This window comes from Bubalus kerabau, chromosome 8, assembly GCF_029407905.1.
Source record: "Bubalus kerabau isolate K-KA32 ecotype Philippines breed swamp buffalo chromosome 8, PCC_UOA_SB_1v2, whole genome shotgun sequence".
Lineage (NCBI taxonomy): Eukaryota > Metazoa > Chordata > Mammalia > Artiodactyla > Bovidae > Bubalus > Bubalus kerabau.
The window spans coordinates 85,324,640-85,344,810 of record NC_073631.1 but is presented as its reverse complement, the minus strand read 5'-3'; the positions used below and the strand labels follow the sequence as shown (position 1 = coordinate 85,344,810).

The window sequence follows — 20,171 nt, the reverse complement described above, 5'->3', positions numbered from 1 at the left end:
CTTGTTACTCTCGTGCACAGAACTGTCCCACTGCTGGAACCTGTGTGTCTGGGTCAGAACGCTAACAGGTGGCTGGAGACAGAGACAGTTAGATCTAAGAAGGGTATTAATTTCACAGCTCTCTTATGTCATGCAAAAAGCCCTTCAATTTCCAAATCACCGTTTTCCCAATCAAGAGGCTGCAAACAGAACAATATACTAAACAGAGCCACAGCATATAGTCAACTAAAGATATGGACTCTGTTTAATTAAAGTGAAAAAGATGTCCCTTGCTTTTCTCCTCCCTATCTTCCTGGCTCCTCTCATTCTACATAGCTTCCCTTATAGATTTTCCCTTATTATTTTTTTGAAACAAATTTCCACACGAGATCAAGACTAGGAAGTTAATTGTTAATTCCTTGCATGTAAATTATCTGCCCCTGACAGGAGATGCCCCCCAAATGACACGTCAATATTGGATTCATTTCCCAAAAACATAATATCAGCTCCCAATTACCATTCCATTAGGACCAAGGATGACTTTGGTGAAAAGTTTCATCTCTGTGTCTAAATCTCAATGAGAATCTGGACAGTTCAGGGTATTTGTGCTTAAGGATCTAGCCCAGTATGGTTTTCTGCTCTGTTAGAATTCAGTTTGATTATAATCTACTAATTCTTCTGTACTGAATATTTTCCCCAAACATTTTATTATGAAAAGTACCAGAGGGTTAGGGAGTCCCATGACAAGATAACCACGTTAAGTTAAAATAAGTAAAGCAGTCATGGACCACAACATATTTTATTTTTAACAATGTAATATGGAAGAATAAATGACATTTAAAAAGTCTTAAGTAATCTTACATCTTCATGGGTTCGAGACTGGCCAGTAAGCTTCATATTTACTATCAATATTATCTTTTGCTTACAAGAATACATTAATATCTTATTGAGAGGAATAACTTCTACATTGTTTTTGAGATTCTGCCTTGTAAGGAAGAGCTATAAACATCTGGCTTTTAAGAAATGTACAGCCACAGACATTTCTTTCATCTCGATGCCATTTTCACCTCATTTAGTACACAACAGTGGCTTATAATGTCTAGGGCTAAAGCAAATTGTAATCCAAACCCGCTAATATTTCTCTTTTCCTTAATCCTAGTCAAGGAGTCTTATCCAAACCACTTTGCCTCCTGCTGTGGAAATGGTTTATATTCTTAAAGGTTTGCTCTCAAGAGGGGAAAAAAATGGCACTTAAACACTAACCATAGTAGTAAAATGTCTGTAATGTGATATTGTTGGTACCCACAGACGGTCTATTTCACAGAAATTGTAGTACAGAGGAACTACACTTTAATAATGTGATCCCAGGGCTCTAGCTATTAGCAGTTGAGGAGCTGGGATGAAAGTCTGCACAGTGATGATAACCACTGTGGTTCAGTGAGCATCTACTGTATGCCACGGAGTGTGTTGCAGACTTTCCTTACATCACACCTAATTCTCCCAGCCATCTGGAATGGTAGGTCTCATCATCTCCATTTTATTTCTTTTTATTTTTTACTAAAAAAAAATTTCTTTTGGCCACACCATGAGGCACATGGGATCTATTTTCCAGACCATGGACAGAACCTGTGCCCCCTGCAGTGGAAGTCTGGGCCACTACGGAAGTCCCTAATCTCCAATTTACAAGCGAAGGAAGTCTAGCTCAGGGATATTAAAGTACTTATCGAGATCAGACAGGAATTCGGCAAACTGCCTGGCCTCCTTGCTTGGTCATTCTGTGGGGTTAGAGTCTATCCATTTTAATGGCACGGCAATAAGATCTTGATGAGTTGTTTACCACCATGAGCCTCAGTTTTTTCATCTATAGAATAAGATGACTGCCACCTGCCCTCCAAAGGGCTGCTGCGGGGTACAGTGGACTAAGGCAGACAGTACACTAGCGCAACAGCCCACGGCCAGTGCTTGAGCAGTAACCCCAAGTAAGCAGAAAAGATGGCGCTGCTACATTTTCATGCCTTCCAGGCAATTTTTACATCCTCAAATTCCCACAGTTATTGCCCTTTTCTATCTACCTGCATTTAAAATATTCTAATACTTATCTCTCGGGACACAGCATTGAGACTTTCAGGTTTTTCACTGGTGGGCACAGGAAAGACAGGACAGAAGAGAGACTGAAATAACTGTCTTTATCTTCTAGTTCTGCCTTTTTATCAGGTTACTCAGTTTTTCTCAGTACCATTATATTCTGCATATGCCTATTCTGTCCATACCCCAAGCAATCCAAACTGTGAATTTATATATTCATTTATCCTTCTAAGGCAAACAACAACTACAATGATCAAAACCCTACCACCAATCTATGACTTTAAGTATAAAATATTTAAATGTTACATATTAGCCAGGTGGGAATATCTTTGTTTGTAGAAATACAGTCTTCTGCAAATGATTTAGCTCAGCTTCTCCCTGTTTATGACAACCCATCAAATGTATATTACTCCTCTCCCATCCAAATGAGTAAACAAACTATTTACCTGACACATAACATGGCAAACCTTTTTTTGCCACAAAACTCTGTCTTCTGTTGTTCGGTACTAAATAATACAAAAAGAGTTTTTATTCTATTTGTTTAATTAACAAATATCAGTCAGTTTTCACTTTTTCTGTATGAATAACTTTGGCACTAGGTCATAAAACTTAAGTTATAAAAGTAGTGGCATAGCCTCCTTGGCATACTTTTCCTGAATACTTGTTTCCCAGAGTCTGATTTATTCAACCTAGTATTACTTTCTACCTACCATGTGTCATGCATGGTGCCAGGTCCCTGAGAAACAAACACTAAGCAAAAACAAGGAGGTTACACTCTGATGGAAGAGACAGAAATGCACCAAATAATCACATGATCACTGCAACTCAAACAACATCCAAAAAGGGAAATGCTACATGTCCATCACAGGGGGATGTGACCTGCTGAGGGATGGCCAGTGGGCTTTCCCAGGAAAGCAACATTTGAGCTGAGGTTTAATTAAAGGTGATAAGGGATCCATAAGCAAAAGGAGGCAAGACGAACATTCTAGAGAGATGGGAAGAAGCACAGAAGCAGCATGGGTGGGCAGAAGAAAGCCAGTGTGGCTGGAACACAGAGACCAAAGAGACGCTTGTTGTGAGCTGAAGTTAGGAAGGCAGGTGAGTGCCAGTGCAGATCCCCACGGTCAACTTATGGAGTCTCACCTTTACCTAAGAACACTGGGAAGGGACTGAAGCGTGGTGACACTGTCTGATCTGTACTTTGACTGCAGTGGGGGGGACTAGTGCACAGTAATTCATGGTGGAAAGAGATGAACCGGTTAAGGGTCTGCTGCAGTGATCCAGACAAAAGACCATGGCAGCTTGGACCAGACCAGTGATGAAGAAAGTAAATATTTAGAAGGCATAAGGAATCAGGACCAAGTGTGAGTACTGTGTTATGAGCTGTGCACGGACTCTTAGAATTTTCACAAGCAACCTATGGGATGCATATTCTTTTCCGCATTTCATAGATGAGAATATTGAGGCATGTGGACATCTGTCCAAAGTGTAGGTAGTTTAAATAATAGAACCAGAACCCCAAACCCATGTTTATTTAACGTCAAAGCCAACTACAAAATTATTGTTAAGAACTTGAAATAGAGTTAGGACAAAAGGTCTCTACAGCCAAGTTTCGAAACTCAAAAGCTTCTTGATTTATTTCATCAAGGTGCTAATGGTGAGCCCTGAAGAACATGGCCTTAGGTACCCCCCTCATAACATGGATTCTCTTTTGAAGGTTTACACCACAGAAGGCATACCTATTTCAACATATCGACTTGGCAAGTCCCTCATTTCACTGGCGTGCCGTTCCTTCACCGAGCATATCTAGAAAGGAAAGCCAAAGGTCATTTTTATTCATGTGATAGAAAACTCATCACATCTCATTCACTATATGGTACTTTGCTAAACTAGCCATGTAGCACTGAAGACAGGATGCACACATCCTACCCTATGACTTAAGTGATAGAAATTAATTTCAATGACATACAGCAACCTTTACTTATATCCTCCAACATGGTGTGCTCAGTTGCTTAGGTACATCCTACTCTTTGTGACCTCATGGACTGTAGCCCCAGGCTCCACCGTCCATGGAATTCTCCAGGCAAGAATACTGGAGCAGGTTACCATTTCCTACTACAGGGGATCTTCCCAGCCCAGGGATCGAACCCACATTTCTTGTCTTCTGCATTGGCAGGCAGATTCTTTACCACTGAGCCACCCGAGGAGCCCTACTCTCATGGTGCCAGGTCCCAGAGATATTATTCTCCAATAACGTTTTATTCAGGGACAGAAAAGAAGGAAGTGGGTATAGTTTTAACATGTTTCCAATGACCCATTTTCTGAAACTCTATTGACAAGACTCCTTCAACCATCATCCAAATAAAACTCCAGCAAAAGCACAGAGCCCCAAATGCCCAATGGCTAGTCTGGGCAACACCCATATAAGTCTAGTGTTTCTGATCACATTTTAGTAATTTATTTCACTGTTGCTAAATAATACTTTCCAAAAGTGTCACATGCTCTTCTTCTCTCAAGCTCATTAAAATACATGTACTACATAATTTAAATCAGGCATGGTAACGACAGCCCAGCCTCTGGTCTATTTTTTTACGGCTTGTAAGCTGAAAATGACTATACAGTGGAAGTGAGAAATAGATTTAAAGGACTAGATCTGATAGAGTGCCTGATGAACTATGGATGGAGGCATGTGACACTGTATAGGAGAGAGGAATCAAGACCATCCCTAAGAAAAAGAAATGCAAAAAAGCAAAATGGCTGTCTGAGGAGGCCTTACAAATAGCTGTGAAAAGAAGAGAAGTGAAAAGCAAAGGAGAAAAGGAAAGATATACCCATTTGAATGCAGAGTTCCAAAGAACAGCAAGGAGAGATATGAAAGCCTTCCTCAGCGATCAATGCAAAGAAATAGAGGAAAACAATAGAATGGGAAAGACTAGAGATCTCCTTAAGAAAATTAGAGATCCCAAGGGAACATTTCATGCAAATAGGCTCAATAAAGGACAGAAATGGTATGGATCTAACAGAAGCAAAGATATTAAGAAGAGGTGGTAAGAATACACAGAAGAAATGTACAAAAATGATCTTCACGACCAAGATAATCACGATGGTGTGATCACTCACCTAGAGCCAGACATCCTGGAATATGAAGATAAGTGGGCCTTAGGAAGCATCACTACAAACAAAGCTAGTGGAGGTGTTGGAATTCCAGTTGAACTATTCCAAATCCTGAAAGATGATGCTGTGAAAGTGCTGCACTCAATATGCCAGCAAATTTGGAAAACTCAGCAGTGGCCACAGGACTGCAAAAGGTCAGTTTTCATTCCAATCCCAAAGAAAGTCAATGCGAAAGAATGCTCAAACTACCAAACAATTGCACTCATCTCACACGCTAGTAAAGTAATGCTTAAAATTCTCCAAGCCAAGCTTCAGCAATACATGAACCATGAACTTCCAGATGTTCAAGCTGGTTTTAGAAAAGGCAGAAGAACCAGAGATCAAATTGCCAACATCCACTGGATCATAGAAAAAGCAAGAGAGTTCCAGAAAAACATCTATTTCTGCTTTATTGACTATGCCAAAGCCTTTGACTGTGCGGATCACAATCAACTGTGGAAAATTCTGAGAGATGGAAATATCAGACCACCTGACTGCCTCTTTAGAAACCTGTATGCAGGTCAGGAAGCAACAGTTAGAACTGGACATGGAACAACAGACTGGTTCCAAATAGGCAAAGGAGTATGTCAAGGCTGTATATTGTCATCCTGCTTATTTAACTTATATGCAGGGTACGTCATGAGAAACGCTGGGATGGAAGAAGCACAAGCTGGAATCAAGATTGCCGGGAGAAATATCAATAACCTCAGATATGCAGATGACACCACCCTTACGGCAGAAAGTGAAGAGGAACTAAAGAGCCTCTGATGAAAGTGAAAGAGGAGAGTGAAAAAGTTGGCTTAAAGCTCAACATTCAGAAAACTAAGATCATGGCATCCAGTCCCATCACTTCATGGCAGATAGATGGGGAAACAGTAGAAACAGTGTCAGACTTTATTTTTCTGGGCTCCAAAATCACTGCAGATGGTGACTGCAGCCATGAAATTAAAAGACGCTTACTCCTTGGAAGGAAAGTTATGACCAACCTAGACAGCATATTAAAAAGCAGAGACATTACTTTGCCAACAAAGGTCCGTCTAGTCAAGGCTATGGTTTTTCCAGTGGTCATGTATGGATATGAGAGTTGGACTGTAAAGAGGGCTGAGTGCTGAAGAATTGATGCTTTTGAACTGTGGTGCTGGAGAAGACTCTTGAGAGTCCATTGGACTGCAAGGAGATCCAACCAGTTCATCCTAAAGGAGATCAGTCCTGGGTGTTCATTGGAAGGACTGATGTTGAAGATGAAACTCCAATACTTTGGCCATCTGATGCAAAGATCTGACTCATTTGAAAAGACCCTGATGCCAGTAAAGATTGAGGGTGGGAGGAGAAGGGGACGACAGAGGATGAGATGGTTGGATGGCATCACTGACGCGATGGACATGGGTTTGGGTGGACTCTGGGAGTTGGTGATGGACAGGGAGGCCTGGCATGCTGCAGTTCATGGGGTCTCAAAGAGTCAGACACAACTGAGCGACTGATCTGAAGCTGAAAATAATTTTTAGATTTTTGAAGGTTTGAAAAAGTGAAAAGGAGAGGAGGGAGACTGGGAAGGAAAAACAAATAAAAAGAAAAGTGCTTGACAGAAACAATATGTAGCAGGCAAAGGGCTTCCGTGGTAGCTCAGTTGGTAAAGAATCCACCTGCAATGCAGGAGATCCCAGTTCAATTCCTGGGTCATGAAGATCCGCTGGAGAAGGTATAGGCTACCCACTCTAGTATTCTTGGACTTCCCTTATAGTTCAGCTGGTAAAGAATCTGCCTGCAATGCGGGAGACCTGGGTTAAATCCCTGGGTCAGGAAGATCCCCTGGAGAAGGGAAAGGCTAACCACTCCAGTATTCTGGCCTGAAGAATTCTGGGGTTGCAAAGAGTCAGACATAACTGAGCAACTTTCACTTACTTCACTTAAAGTTTAAAATCTTTACCTCCAGCCTTTTACAGAAAGTTTTCCAACTCATATTTTAAATTATATGTATACAGTTTGAACAGAAATTTTATATATTTATTTTATATATATATACATACATGTGTGTATATACATATATATACATATATATATACACACACACAGCCCATAACACATATGTGTGTTAACTGTGGATGTTTTAGGATAATAAGACTATGGATATTTTATAAAATTTTTTTTTTGCTGTGTTTTCTGAAGGAAATGTACTCTATTTTGTAATAAGAACTGAGAAAAATTTACATAGTTCAGCCATCCAGTTTAAGACTGAGCCTCAAATGTCTATCAACAGATGAATGAATACAGAAGATGTGGTACATATAAACAATAGAATATTCTTCATCTCTAAAAAAGAATGAAATAATGCCACTTGCAACATGGATGGACCTAGAGATTATCATACTTGTTGCCAAAGGGGAGGGGACTAGTGGAGGGAAGGATAGAAAGTTTGGGGTTAGTAGAATGAATAAACAACAAGGACCTATTGTATAGCACAGGGAACTATGTTCAGTAACCTATGATAAATGATAATGGAAAAGAATATGAAAAAGAATGTGTGTGTGTGTGTGTGTGTGTGTGTGTGTATATATATATATATACACACACACGTGTAACTGACTCACTTTGCTATACAGCAGAAATTAACACAACACTGTAAATCAACTACAGTTTAATTTTAAAAAAAAGACTGAGTCATAAGTACTGACCCTATACAAACTTCTTTTAGACAACATTTATTGCATTATTTTATAGCTGTATCCCTGAGTGTACCTACAACATGAAAATTTCTAAAATACAGAAACTCCAAAGGGAAAAAACAATCATACGTTTTCCCATAACAAACTGAACACTATTAATAATTCACACTTTTGGAGAAGCTACTTTTCTTAACTTAAAATTACTACAAATAGTTTAATGTGCTATTTAAATATCCTTACATGATTCTTCAATATCTTCATAGTATTTCATTACATGAATGAACTGTAATTTAATCAATCCTATTTTAGACAGTAGTTTTTTGCCTCCTATCTCTTTCTGATGCCAGCAATAATGCAATCAACATGCTTCTATATAAAACTTTTGGACTTCTGTTTCATTAGGATAAATTCCTAGAGGTAGAATTGATAGATCAATGTACATTTCTGCAGTAAAAAAAAAAAAACCAGACCTGGATCTGACTGGTTCAGATCATGAACTCCTTACTGCAAAATTCAGGCTTAAAGTGAAGAAAATAGACCATCCAGGTATGACCTAAATCAAACCCCTTATGATTATATAGCAGATGTGATGAATAGATTCAAGGGATTAGATCTAGTAGACAGAGTGCCTGAAGAACTACAGATGGAGGCTAGTAACACTGTACAGGAGGTGGTAAACAAAACCACCCCCAAGAAAAAGAAATGTAAGAAGGCAAAGTGGTTGTCTGAGGAGGCCTTACATGTAGCCAAGAAAAGAAGAGAAAAGAAAAGAAGAAAAGGCAAAGATATATCCAACTGAATACAGAGTTCCAGAGAATAGCAGAGAGAGATAAGAAAGCCTTCTTAAGTGAACAATACAAAGAAATAAAGGAAAACAATAGAATAGGGAAGACTAGAGACCTCTTCAAGAAAATAAGAGATACCAAGAGACCGTTTCATGCAAAGATGGGCACAATAAAGGACAGAAACAGTATGGACCTAATAGAAGCAGAAGATTTTAAGAACAGGTGGCAAGAATATACAGAAGAACTATGCAAAAAAGGTCTTAATGACCCAGATAACCACAATGGTGTGGCCACTCAACTAAAACCATATATCCTGGAATGTGAAGTCAACCAGGCCTTAGGAAGCATTACTATAAACAAAGATGGCTTCAGCTGAGCTATTTCAAATCCTGAAAGATGATGCTATTAAAGTGCCGCACTCAATATGTCAGCAAATTTGCGAAACTTAGCAGTGGCCACAGGGCTGGAAAAGGTTAGTTTTCATCCGAATCCCAAAGAAGGGCAATGCCAAAAAATGTTCAAACTACCACCCAATTGCATTCATTCATATGCTAGGCTTCAACAGTACATAAACCAAGAACTTTCAGATGCGCAAGCTGGATTTAGAAAAGGCAGAGGAACAAGAGATCGACTTGCCAACATTCACTAAATCACAGAAAAAGCGAACGGAACTCCCCTCTCTCCAAAAAGAAACACATCTACTTCTGCTTCATTGACTATGCTAAAGTCTTTTTGTGATACACTGAGTGGATCACAATAAATTGTGGAATATCAGACCACCTTACCTGTCTCCTAAAAAACCTGAATGCAGGTCAAGAAGCAACAGTTAGAACCAGGCATGGAACAACAGACTGGCTCAAAATTAGGAAAGGAATAGGTTAAGGCTGTATATTGTCACCTTGCTTATTTAACTTATATGCACAGCACATCATGCAAAATGCTGGGCTGGATGAATCACAAATTGGAATCAAGACTGCCGGAAGATATAACAACAACTTCAGATATACATGGTACCACTCTAATGGCAGAAATTGAAGAGGAACTAAAGAGCCTCTTGATGAAAGTGAAAGAGGAGAGTGAAAAAGATGGCTTAAAACTCATCATTCATTAAACAAAGATCCATGGCATCCAGTCCCATCACTTCATGGCAAACAGATGGGGAAACAATGGAAACAGTGACAGACTTTATTTTCTTGGGCTCCAAAATCACTGCAGATGGTGACTGCAGCCATGAAATTAAAAGATGCTTGCTCCTTGGAAGAAAAGCTATGAACAACTTAGCATATTAAAAAGCAGAGACATTACTTTGCCACAAAGGTCCGTGTAGTCAAAGCTCTGGCTTTTTTAGTAGTCATGTATGGATGTGAGAGTTGGACCATAAAGAAAGCTGAGTGCTGAACAACTGATGCTTTTGAACTTTGGTGTTGGAGAAGACTCTTGAGAGTTCCTTGGACTGCAAGGAGATCAAACCAATCATTCCTAAAGGAAATCAGTCCTGAATATTCATTGGAAGGACTGATGCTGAAGGTGAAACTGCAATACTTTGGCCATCTGATGCAAAGAGCTGAAAAATCTTGGAAAAATTGGAAAAACATTGGAAAAATCTTTCATGCCAGGAAAGATTGAAGGCAAAAGGAGAAGGGAGTGACAGAGGATAAGATGGTTGGATGGCTTCACTGACTCAGTGGACATGATTTCAGCAAACTCCGGGAGAGAGTGAAGGACAGAGGAGCTTAGGGTGCTGCAGTTCATGCAGAGGCAAAAAGTCAGACACAACTTGGTGACTGAATAACAACAACAGACAATGTGGGATAATCTCCCCATCTATAGAGGCTTAGTTAGTCGTATCTTTTTGCTCGGCTTTTTACCATATAAAGAAACATTTATAGGTGGTGGGAATCAGGATTGCTATCTTGGGGACCATAATTCACCTAATGGAGGAAGCATTTCCAGTAGCAATCCAGTAGCATGAACTTCTTTCATGTCCCAATAGGCTAGTTTCCCTTTTCTTTCACCAAAAAATAAAAGAAAAGAAAATACCAACTTTAAAACAAGGGAAAAAGCCACTTGGTCTATTTAAGATACTTAAAAACTATCAAGAACATCAGTTTACTGGATCAGTACTGGGATAGGGAGACTGAGAAGCCCTCTTTTGTCCTTGACTTTGAGGTACAACCTCCTTCCTATTACCTTAAATGTGACTGTTGTGTTCATTTAACACATGTAAACAATTACCACATGGTCTACTAAGAAAAAGAACCTGAATCATAACTAGATCTACCTTAAACTAATAATGCTTATTTTGATGATAACAATTGCCACATTAATAATTTTTATGCTTTTTCACAGAGGAATTTTCAATAGCCATGTCTCTTTCATGACCTTTCTGGAATTTTCTGACATAACTATGACAGCTTACATTTCCTATGCATGGTATGCCAGATCCTATACTAAGTTCTTCATTAAACTGCCCCAAAATATGTGATGTGAGAACTATCAGCGCTCCCATCTTGCAGATGAGGAGAGTGAGGCTTAGAGAGGGTCACACAGGAAGGTCAGTGGGAAAACTGGAATGGATTCCAGGTCCGTGTGACTCTACAGCCCAAGCCCTTCCATTAGGCTACTGCTGGGATATCTTCTTACAACACCTTTATCTCAACTAAGTTTTACTTTATTTAGACGAAGGTATATATTTTTAAAGGGAAACAAACAACTTTTGCTCTGAAATACCTAATAAGAGACAAGTGCTACTAGGTACGAAATAAAGGTGAATGGACTTTGGGCCTCGTTCTGCAGAACAGCTTCATTTACCCAGGCATATAAAAGGCAGGTGATATATGTGACAAAACAGCCCCAAGTTATATCATCCATAATAAGCCTGGGCCTTTACTCCACCAAACTACTAGCGAGCAAGCAGGATGATTTCATTTCAACCTTCTTTTCCCACCGTCAGTTCTACTAGAGAAGCTCAGGATCAAAGCTAAGGGAAATGGAAGGAAAAATAAAGAAAGGGACCCAAGTGAACCAGTAACACAATGCATATTCCATAAACAGTTAAGGCCTACTGGGTTACAGGAAATTAAAAAAAAATCAGAAAGGTTACACCATTCTGAACATGGATAAGGTCATGAGAAAGGACAGATCTGAAAACTCACACTTATGCCATGACCATAATATGCAGGTGAAAATATTTTGGCTCTGAGAAGCCATTCAAGAACTCATATTCTTGGACTTCCGTGGAGGTCCAGTGGTTGGGACTTGGCCTTCCAATGCAAGGGGTGCGGGTCTGATCCCTGGTCAGGGAACTAAGATCCCACATGCCTCGGGGCCAAGGGACCAGAATAGAGAACACAGGCAATGCCATAACAGATTTAATAAGGACTTCAGAAACAGTCCACACACACACACATACACACACACACACAGGAACTCATTCCTTTGGACCATCATCAGTAGCTCTATAACAACATGGACTGATGAGAAAGACAAGTAAACATACCTTGACAGACGTCCCCCAGCCAATGATCAGCGTCACATTGTCCTTCCAGCAGAGGCTACAGGGATACATATCTGGGCGAAGACTTATATCATCCCGGGGCACGTTCGTGATTCTCTGCTTTGAGGTGATGTCAAAAATCTTCACGCCCTGAAAAATAAAGTAGCATTAAGCATCCTGGACTCGAGAGAAGGAAAGTGAAAGGAAATTTAATAATGGCCACTGCTATACACCAGTGATAACGAGCACTGCGAAGTATTGACAGTGTTTATTGGGTCCCACTGGGAACCACAGAAACGTTCCGACTCCACACGAATCCCGTGAAAACCCAGAACAAAAGGAAACCTCCATCCTTCTTTTCAGGCAAAGGAGATTTTATGAGCAGATGGCACAAGCAACACAAATGGTAAATGTACAAGAATCAGCAACTACATTTCCAAAATGACAGACAAGAAACACATATGTATTGTTACACCTCAAGGATGGGATTTGCTTTTCAGAAAAGCTTTGAGTGTGAAAACCCACTAGGTAAAGAAAACTACACCTGACATTTTAAAGTACTGAAATCAAGAAACATTGAGCAAGCAGCTAAATGAAAATAAACCAAGAGGCCATACATCTGTTGACCATGACTGTGACCCAGAAGACGTAGGAAAAGTCCCAACTAGCACAGCAGCTTCCGGGAAGTTTCTACCATGCAAAATGGAATAGCTGGGGACTTCCAAATGCAAGGGGCTTGGGTTCGATACCTGGTCAGGGAACAGAGCTCATATGATGTTGCAGCATGGCAAAATAAAAAAAGGAATAGCACAGATTTGCTAAATTGTACGTCAAAATTCCAAAAGCTATAGTTATGCCAGATGTCCTAAAGGTAATTTTAAACTTTGTATTCGCCCTAACTCATATCGACTAAACTTGAGGTAAGCGAAGCATCAAAAATTAGGACCCACTTTTTCAAAGGCAGGCCTATTTTGGGTCAGTGATTATTCTGGGAGTAAAAGAAATCAGCAATATCCTGCCCTTGTTTCATATCGACTGGCACTTGCCCTTGGCTAATAGGCAAATGGTATTTTCAAAACCATGTTCCCATTGCAGCCCTTCCATTATTAAGATGCCTTTTCATTTTCTTGGCTATTCTCCATGCCTCGGGTTTCTTCCTCTAAAATAGAGTCCAGGATATGTTGGAAATTACTCTCTGATGAAAGCCAAAAGCAATCTAATTTCTTCACCCTTCCGGGTATGATATCAATCGCCACGAGCACCTTTCAGAAATGGTGGTGGGAGGCGTGGCATCCCCACCCTTTGTCACAGCCCTCTGGGTCTGGCCATCCTTCTGGCGCTGAACAAGGCTTAGAGAGACGGAAATGCACTTTTACCATATTATTGGCCCAGGCAATCAGATGGCCCCTCCACTTCACACTCCTTATGTTCCCTTCCCCTTCATGCAGAACTGAAGACTTCCATCTGCTCATCCAAGATCGTTCAAACAGCAGCAACTAGGGGCAAATATCATAAAAACAGAATTTTAAAAACCAAGAGCCATATGGTAAATTCCTTATTATTTTTGCCTGGACATTCAACAAGTAACAAACAAATTTAAAAAATAATTAATTGGAGGATAATTGCTTTACGATGCTGCACTATTTTCTTCTGTACATCATGAATTAGCCATACGTATACATATATTCCCTCTCTCTTGAATGCCCCTCCCATCGCCCACCCCCGATCCCACCCCTCTAGCTCATCACAGAGCACCAGGCTGAGATTCCTGTGTTACACAGCAACCTCCCACTAACTATCTATTATACACATGATAGTGTCTGTATGTCGATACCACTTTCTCAATCCGTCCCATCCTCTCCTCCCGCTGTGTCCACAAATCCAAGTAACAAACAAATTACTCTCAATATTTTAAATACAGACTTATAGTGGTACATGATTCGCATTTTGGAAAGTATTCCCAGTCTATCTAATCCTGTCCAGGAGGACACGGTTTAAAATGTTTCAGTATTGAAGTTATTACACAGTCCAGCCACAAGATGGCACCAAAATACCAAAAGTCAGAGAAAAAAGAATGCATGTACGGTATTTAGCCAAAAGATTTTTACCACAGCAAGTTCTTCAAGTAATTGACCAGAATTAATTTATTTAGTAATTTGGGAAATCAAAACTTTAGAACTTTTCTCTGAAAATAAGATTAGCCACAGGTTCAGCTGCAATGATTAGAAAGGGTCTGTCTTTCATTTAACTCAAAATAAATAACTATGACTTGAGGAGTAATTATTCATGTCACAAGAGAAATGTGCTTTAGAATTTAACTTCTACAGGAATTTCAGAGTAGCTACCTATCAAAAAAATATGTTGAATAAATTTTATGACCAAAAATAACTGGTCAAACCCTCTACACAGAGATGTAGTTCTTTTAGAAATCACACATTATTAAGGAATCAAAAATTTTTTTCTTGCTATATCCAATTTAAATCCTGTAAGAAAAGACCTTTATACAATATATAACAATACATACAACATATATAATTTATACAATGTAGAACTTAAAATATGTAAGTTAGACATAGAATTCTGAAACACAGTTATCTTTTAAAAGCATTCCTTAATGGACTTTTTAAAATTCCTATTATAAGTGTCAATTTCAATGATAATACCCCACTTCCAAAAAAGGAAGAAAAAAAGGTAACAGAAAGTAAATTCACATTATTAATACTTTTATATATCTTTCTCAGTAGCCAGAGGGGCACACACACACACAAAAAAAAGGTGAGGGGGAGTTATAATTAAATAAGTGGCCATCATCATAAATAAGCTGAGTATAGTCTCATAAAAATACCAGAAATGTTTAAAGTTCTCTGTCATCCATGCAAGTGCAGGCAGCCTTACAACATCCTTACTGGAGACTGGAGGCAGAACTTTTACTAAAGACATGTGGTCCTGTGTTCCCATCGGATACACACAGGATAGATCTCTTCTACATGCTTAGTGATCTTCAAAGCCATCTTGACTGGCCCAGGTTCTAAGAAATTCTCACCACCACCAAGACTGCCTGCTTCCAGTTAGCGACCCTTAGGTACGGCCTCCAGCTGTGACTCAGCCTCTCCCCTGGGTCATGACGCAGAGAACAGCGCTAAGGCGGTCACTGAGTGTGTGCGGGGTTTTGTGATGGAACAGGTCTGAAACTGGGGATCAGAGGTGAAAGCTTGACAGTATGGCTCCTACCATACATCAGGTCACACTCCACTAAAGACAGGTAGCTACTGACAATTGTATTCAACATGAGGAACTGGTAAGACCACAAGGTCTGTCGTCCCCACGTCAGTGGCCTCAGTCAGGTGACAGGGACTGTAAAAAGAAGTGGGCGGGGCCAGGGAGAGCTCCACCAGCACCTGTTGGAAGGGTGGCTCTGCTGGAGGGCCAGTGGGAGAGGCATGGAGATGCAGGGCGAGGTGTCTCCCTCACCAATACCCACCAAGAAATGGCCAATTGAATATTAAAAGGGCAACAGTCTGCACCTGGGTCAGGAAAATTAAATAAGCCCTCAATTTCAAATTAGAAGTTCTGTAAAACATAACAGGAGGAGGATCCTGGTGAAGGCTGTGAGCTGACTCATTACAAGAGCCCGCCTCGGTCAGGTATACGGAAGGATGCCACAGTGCAGTGGGGGCTGGGGCTGAGGCGGCCACAGGGGAAATCTCAGGCAGGGACACAGGGTCCTTGATCAGCACTGGCAACAGCACACCTGAACTGCCACGCTGGCCGCTGCTCAGAGAAACAGCTTGGAAGGAAAAAGCAGGCAGGCTGGGACTGGAGGGGGCCTCCTGAGGGCAACTGTGCTCGTTACTGAGGTGGGCAGTACCTGCCTTAATAAGTACAGAGAACAAGTTTTGTTTTTGTTCTCTTATTTTTTAAAATGCAGCACTTCTCTGCTGCACCAGTAATTACTAGGTTGGTCAAAAAAGTTCGTTTGGATTTTTCTGTGACATCATACAGGAAACCCGAATGAACTTTTTGGCCAACCCAATGCATTCTTTTGTATCCATTTTCCCAACAGACAATTATGTTCCAATTCAGCAAAATGGAAAACATAAAAGCTCTCCCACCACTGTCCAGAGTAAAAGATTTGGACAAGTTCTCACAAAATCTATGGACAACTTCATAGCCACGTCTCGTAAATATGAGCTCACAAGAAGAAAACACTGGCAATATGGAAAAATTCAGGATTTGAAAACAATAAAACTTATCTAGGGAATAAGAAAAAATCTCCTACTCCTACCACCACCTGAAGGAGACATAACGTAAAGCAGAAAAGAACTTCGGGAATAATTCTTTTTATTCTCAGGTGACAAGAAAATAAAGCAAGAAATTAATAACAAAAGATAAGAGCAAAACAAGAGAAAAAAAATGGAAATAAAAAAATAAAATACTCTCTATCCTTGGGTAAAAGAGGAAATCAAACTGCGGCCAGAGCACTTGGAAAATGAAAATACAGACAGTATAAACCTAAACTTTAGGGGATGCAATCAAAGTTGTAAACAAGGGTGAGTCCACAGCTCTCAAAGTTAATAATGAACGAAAACAGATGCGTGTGTACGAGCTACACGGAAAACAAAAATACTTTACTGAGGGACAGAGGAGGAGAGCAAAACAAATGGAAAGATACAGTGTTTACCTGGATGATAAGACTCAGAATTCTCACTGAAGAGCTTAAGTCTTACGAAGTTAACCTACGGTTTTCATGCACACCCCAAGAAAATCCCAAAGGAATTATTTCTAGAGCTTTTAAAATGCAATGGACTCATTTGAAAATGCGTGATAACAACAAAAATTTTTTTTTTAATTAAGCAATTTGGGGGTGGGGGGTGATCTGCCCTGCTAGATACTAAAACTTTTTCTTTTTAACACCCCCAACAGTAGAGCAGTGGTCTCAGAACTGACAGGTGAAGGAAAAAGGAAAGAAAAATTGACAAAGATGAACCAAAATGATAAGGTCAGACATTGGGGGTAGGGACATGTCTGTGTATACATGGGGGTATGGGTGTGTGTGTGTGTGTGTTTTAAATATGGACACTTATTTACAGGAAAAGATGTTCAGAGTATATTAAGCAGATTGCAAAACAGATTAAATACAATGACTTTTAAATAAAATATGAATGTGTATCCATATATAAAACCTGAAAGACAAAGAGATCACTCCAGAAAGAGGACAAGTGATTTTGTATTATTCCTCTTTAATAATTATTCTACATACCACACATGAATTATTCTTCATTAATAGAAATGGGGATGAAAGTCAATCCTCTAATTTTAACAGTCAAGATAATTTAGGGGAAAATCTGAAATAAAACAAAATTAAAAATTCACTGGAACTGAGTGAAAAGACTATCTGTGGTCCCCTATCTTTGGGTGAGAATTCACATATATGGTATCTAATTTTTAAATAAAACACTAACTTCTTTTAGAAAACTCTTAATAAAATCTTGTTGCGATTCCCACCCAAGCCAAGGTCACTCCACTTTATCCTTTCTGCTGCGGTCAGTGTGATTTCTGCAATGGGAGGAATCTGAGGCTGCTGGGCCCCGGCCTCCCTTTGTCTCCTGCTCTGGCTCCAAGGAAAACTTCCAGCAGAGGGCAGGAAGGAAAGGAGAGAATGTTGAATTCAGTCTGAATTTCCAGAGTCTTATTACAACAAACCTTGTGTACCCTGCCCTGATACGAACCACAGGAGCAAAGAGGCTGGTCCCTTAATGTTATTTTTATGATACGGCATCAGGAGTACCTATCTGATGTCACTGACTCACTGATGGGTGCTCAAAAATAGCAGAGGGGGGCGGGTGGGTAGCTACTGTCCTAGCTTCTGTAAACCAGTTGTTTTAACTCATTTCCATTACACTTTTAGACACAATTCATATTATTTTTCTCATGTCTTTCAAATAGTGGTAGTTTCATCACCTTACCTTTATATTTGAAAATTAAGAGAAGATCTCTAAACAAATAGCCTTAAATATGTTAGAAAAGATCATTATTTTGGAGAATTCTTTCGTTAAGTCAAATAGTGGTTCTGAGTCATGGGATCCTGGGTGCCACATTAGATCTAGTTCACTGAGAACAATGTGCTTACTCCTCATCTCCCTACATGTATCGGGGAAAGAAACCAAATCTTATAGATGCTTTGCTAGACACACAAGGAATAACAAATATTAGATACTGAGTAGGCTTTTCCTGGGTCTAAAAGTCATTCCTTCTTTCCTTGTCCAAAAATACAATGTATTTGCTATGGGAGGAGCTGTGTAATTCCCAAATCCTCTCGTCATTTGGTCCGTCTTTAGCTGGCAATGTCTCTTCCCCGGAGAATCCCATGGACGGAGGAGCCTGGTAGGCTGCAGTCCATGGGGTCATGAAGAGTCAGACACGACTGAGTGACTTCACTTTCACTTTTCACTTTCATGCACTGGAGAAGGAAATGGCAACCCACTCCACTGTTCTTGCCTAGAGAATCCCAGGGACAGCGGAGCCTGGTGGGCTCCTGTCTGTGGGGTCGCACAGAGTCGGACACGACTGAAGCGACTTAGCAGCAGCAGCCCCCTATCTCAGACACAGAGGCATCTGCCCTCATTCACACATCTAACGAAAGGGCCCTGGGACTGATTCATCCAAGGAATACATCTGCACACTCTGAGAAAGGGCTCATGTACACTGATGCCATGTCCTACTCCTAAAATGTTGGTCTCTTTCCTTTTGCTCAGTGTCAGAGGATACAACTTGTGCACAACTTGTCATAAATTTGAAAAGTCCTTTGAAGGTGCTGTGCCGTGCTCAGTTGCTTCAGCCATGTCTGACTCTTTGAGACACTATGGACTGTAAGGCGAGACCTTCTCTGGTTTAGGTTACTGCGGCTCCTTGGTTTCAGGGATGTCCACTGGTCTCCCCTTTGGTCTGAGCAGTGATGCCCTGGAATGCATTTGTCTGCTTGCACAAAGCTCTCTGGAACGTCACAGTACCACTTCTCCTGTCCTCCCCACACTCAGCCTGCCCTTCTCCTCTATGTTACTGGCTTGATCCCATGAAGTGTTTCTTTCTGTCTTCCCTCTGCACTCCACTCAATTCTTTTAAAAAGCTTGTATTTTATATTAAAGCACAGTTGATTAACAACGCTGCATTAGTTTCAGCAAAGTGATTCCACTATAGATATGCATCTATTATTCTTTTTCAGATTCTTTTCCCATTTAGGTTATTACAGAATAGAGAGCACCATTCCCTGTGCTATACAGTAGGTCCTGGTTGGTTATCTATTTTATTGGTTATATATTTATCTATCAATAGAGCAGTATGTGCATGTCAATCCCAAATTCCCAATTCACTCAACCCTTTACTCATGAGTCCTATCTTCTAGTCCATACATAGTATAAAATCTTAAATGTCAGCTAGAAATTAAAAAATTATTGCCATTACTTTCCTTTGAAACTCTCCAAATAAAATTATGTTTTACATGCAGCATTTGATGGATAACATTTTGCAGTTTCAGATAGGAGGGGTTAGGATTTTTCCATCCTAATCTATGGGAATTTCAGGCAGAAATGCATCATCTGGCAGGAAGGCCAAGGAAAGTTCTGTTTCTGCGATTTAAGGCATGATAAGCTGCTTTTCTTACACACACTCTATGCTAATTTAACTACCACAAAACTACCTGCTTGTATTTCACTGACATTTAATAAAATCCATTTCTTTCTTCCAGCCATAAAACTGCCTAGAGACCTACTGAGCACGAATCTTCTACAAAGCATTTTAGAGGGGAAGCCATTGAGGGAACTACCCTTAAAAGCAGCTGGTTAATTTATTTGGTTCATCTTCCACATCCTGTAATATTGAATTGTCATTATCACAATACTGAGAGCAATTTAAGCTCAATGGGAGCTAAGTACAGAGAGAGGAAAAACTGTTTCCAAGAGGTCTATTTTTTTGTTAGAGAAAGTATTTTAGGGTTTTATCTCCCATAAATCC

At 40.1% G+C, this 20,171-nt stretch overlaps 1 protein-coding gene across 5 annotated transcripts in view; it reads right to left on the bottom strand.

Moving 5' to 3' along the window:
• VPS41 (VPS41 subunit of HOPS complex) overlaps positions 1-20,171 on the bottom strand; it is a 211,604-nt gene that overhangs the window by 60,732 nt on the left and 130,701 nt on the right. For all 5 annotated transcript variants that reach the window (XM_055590765.1, XM_055590767.1, XM_055590764.1 and 2 more), the window contains 3 exons: positions 13,538-13,657; positions 12,165-12,311; positions 3,804-3,870 (listed from right to left, as the gene is read on the bottom strand). In XM_055590765.1, the coding sequence (XP_055446740.1) occupies positions 3,804-3,870; positions 12,165-12,311; positions 13,538-13,657 (334 nt within the window). The remainder of the gene's footprint in view (positions 1-3,803; positions 3,871-12,164; positions 12,312-13,537; positions 13,658-20,171) is intronic.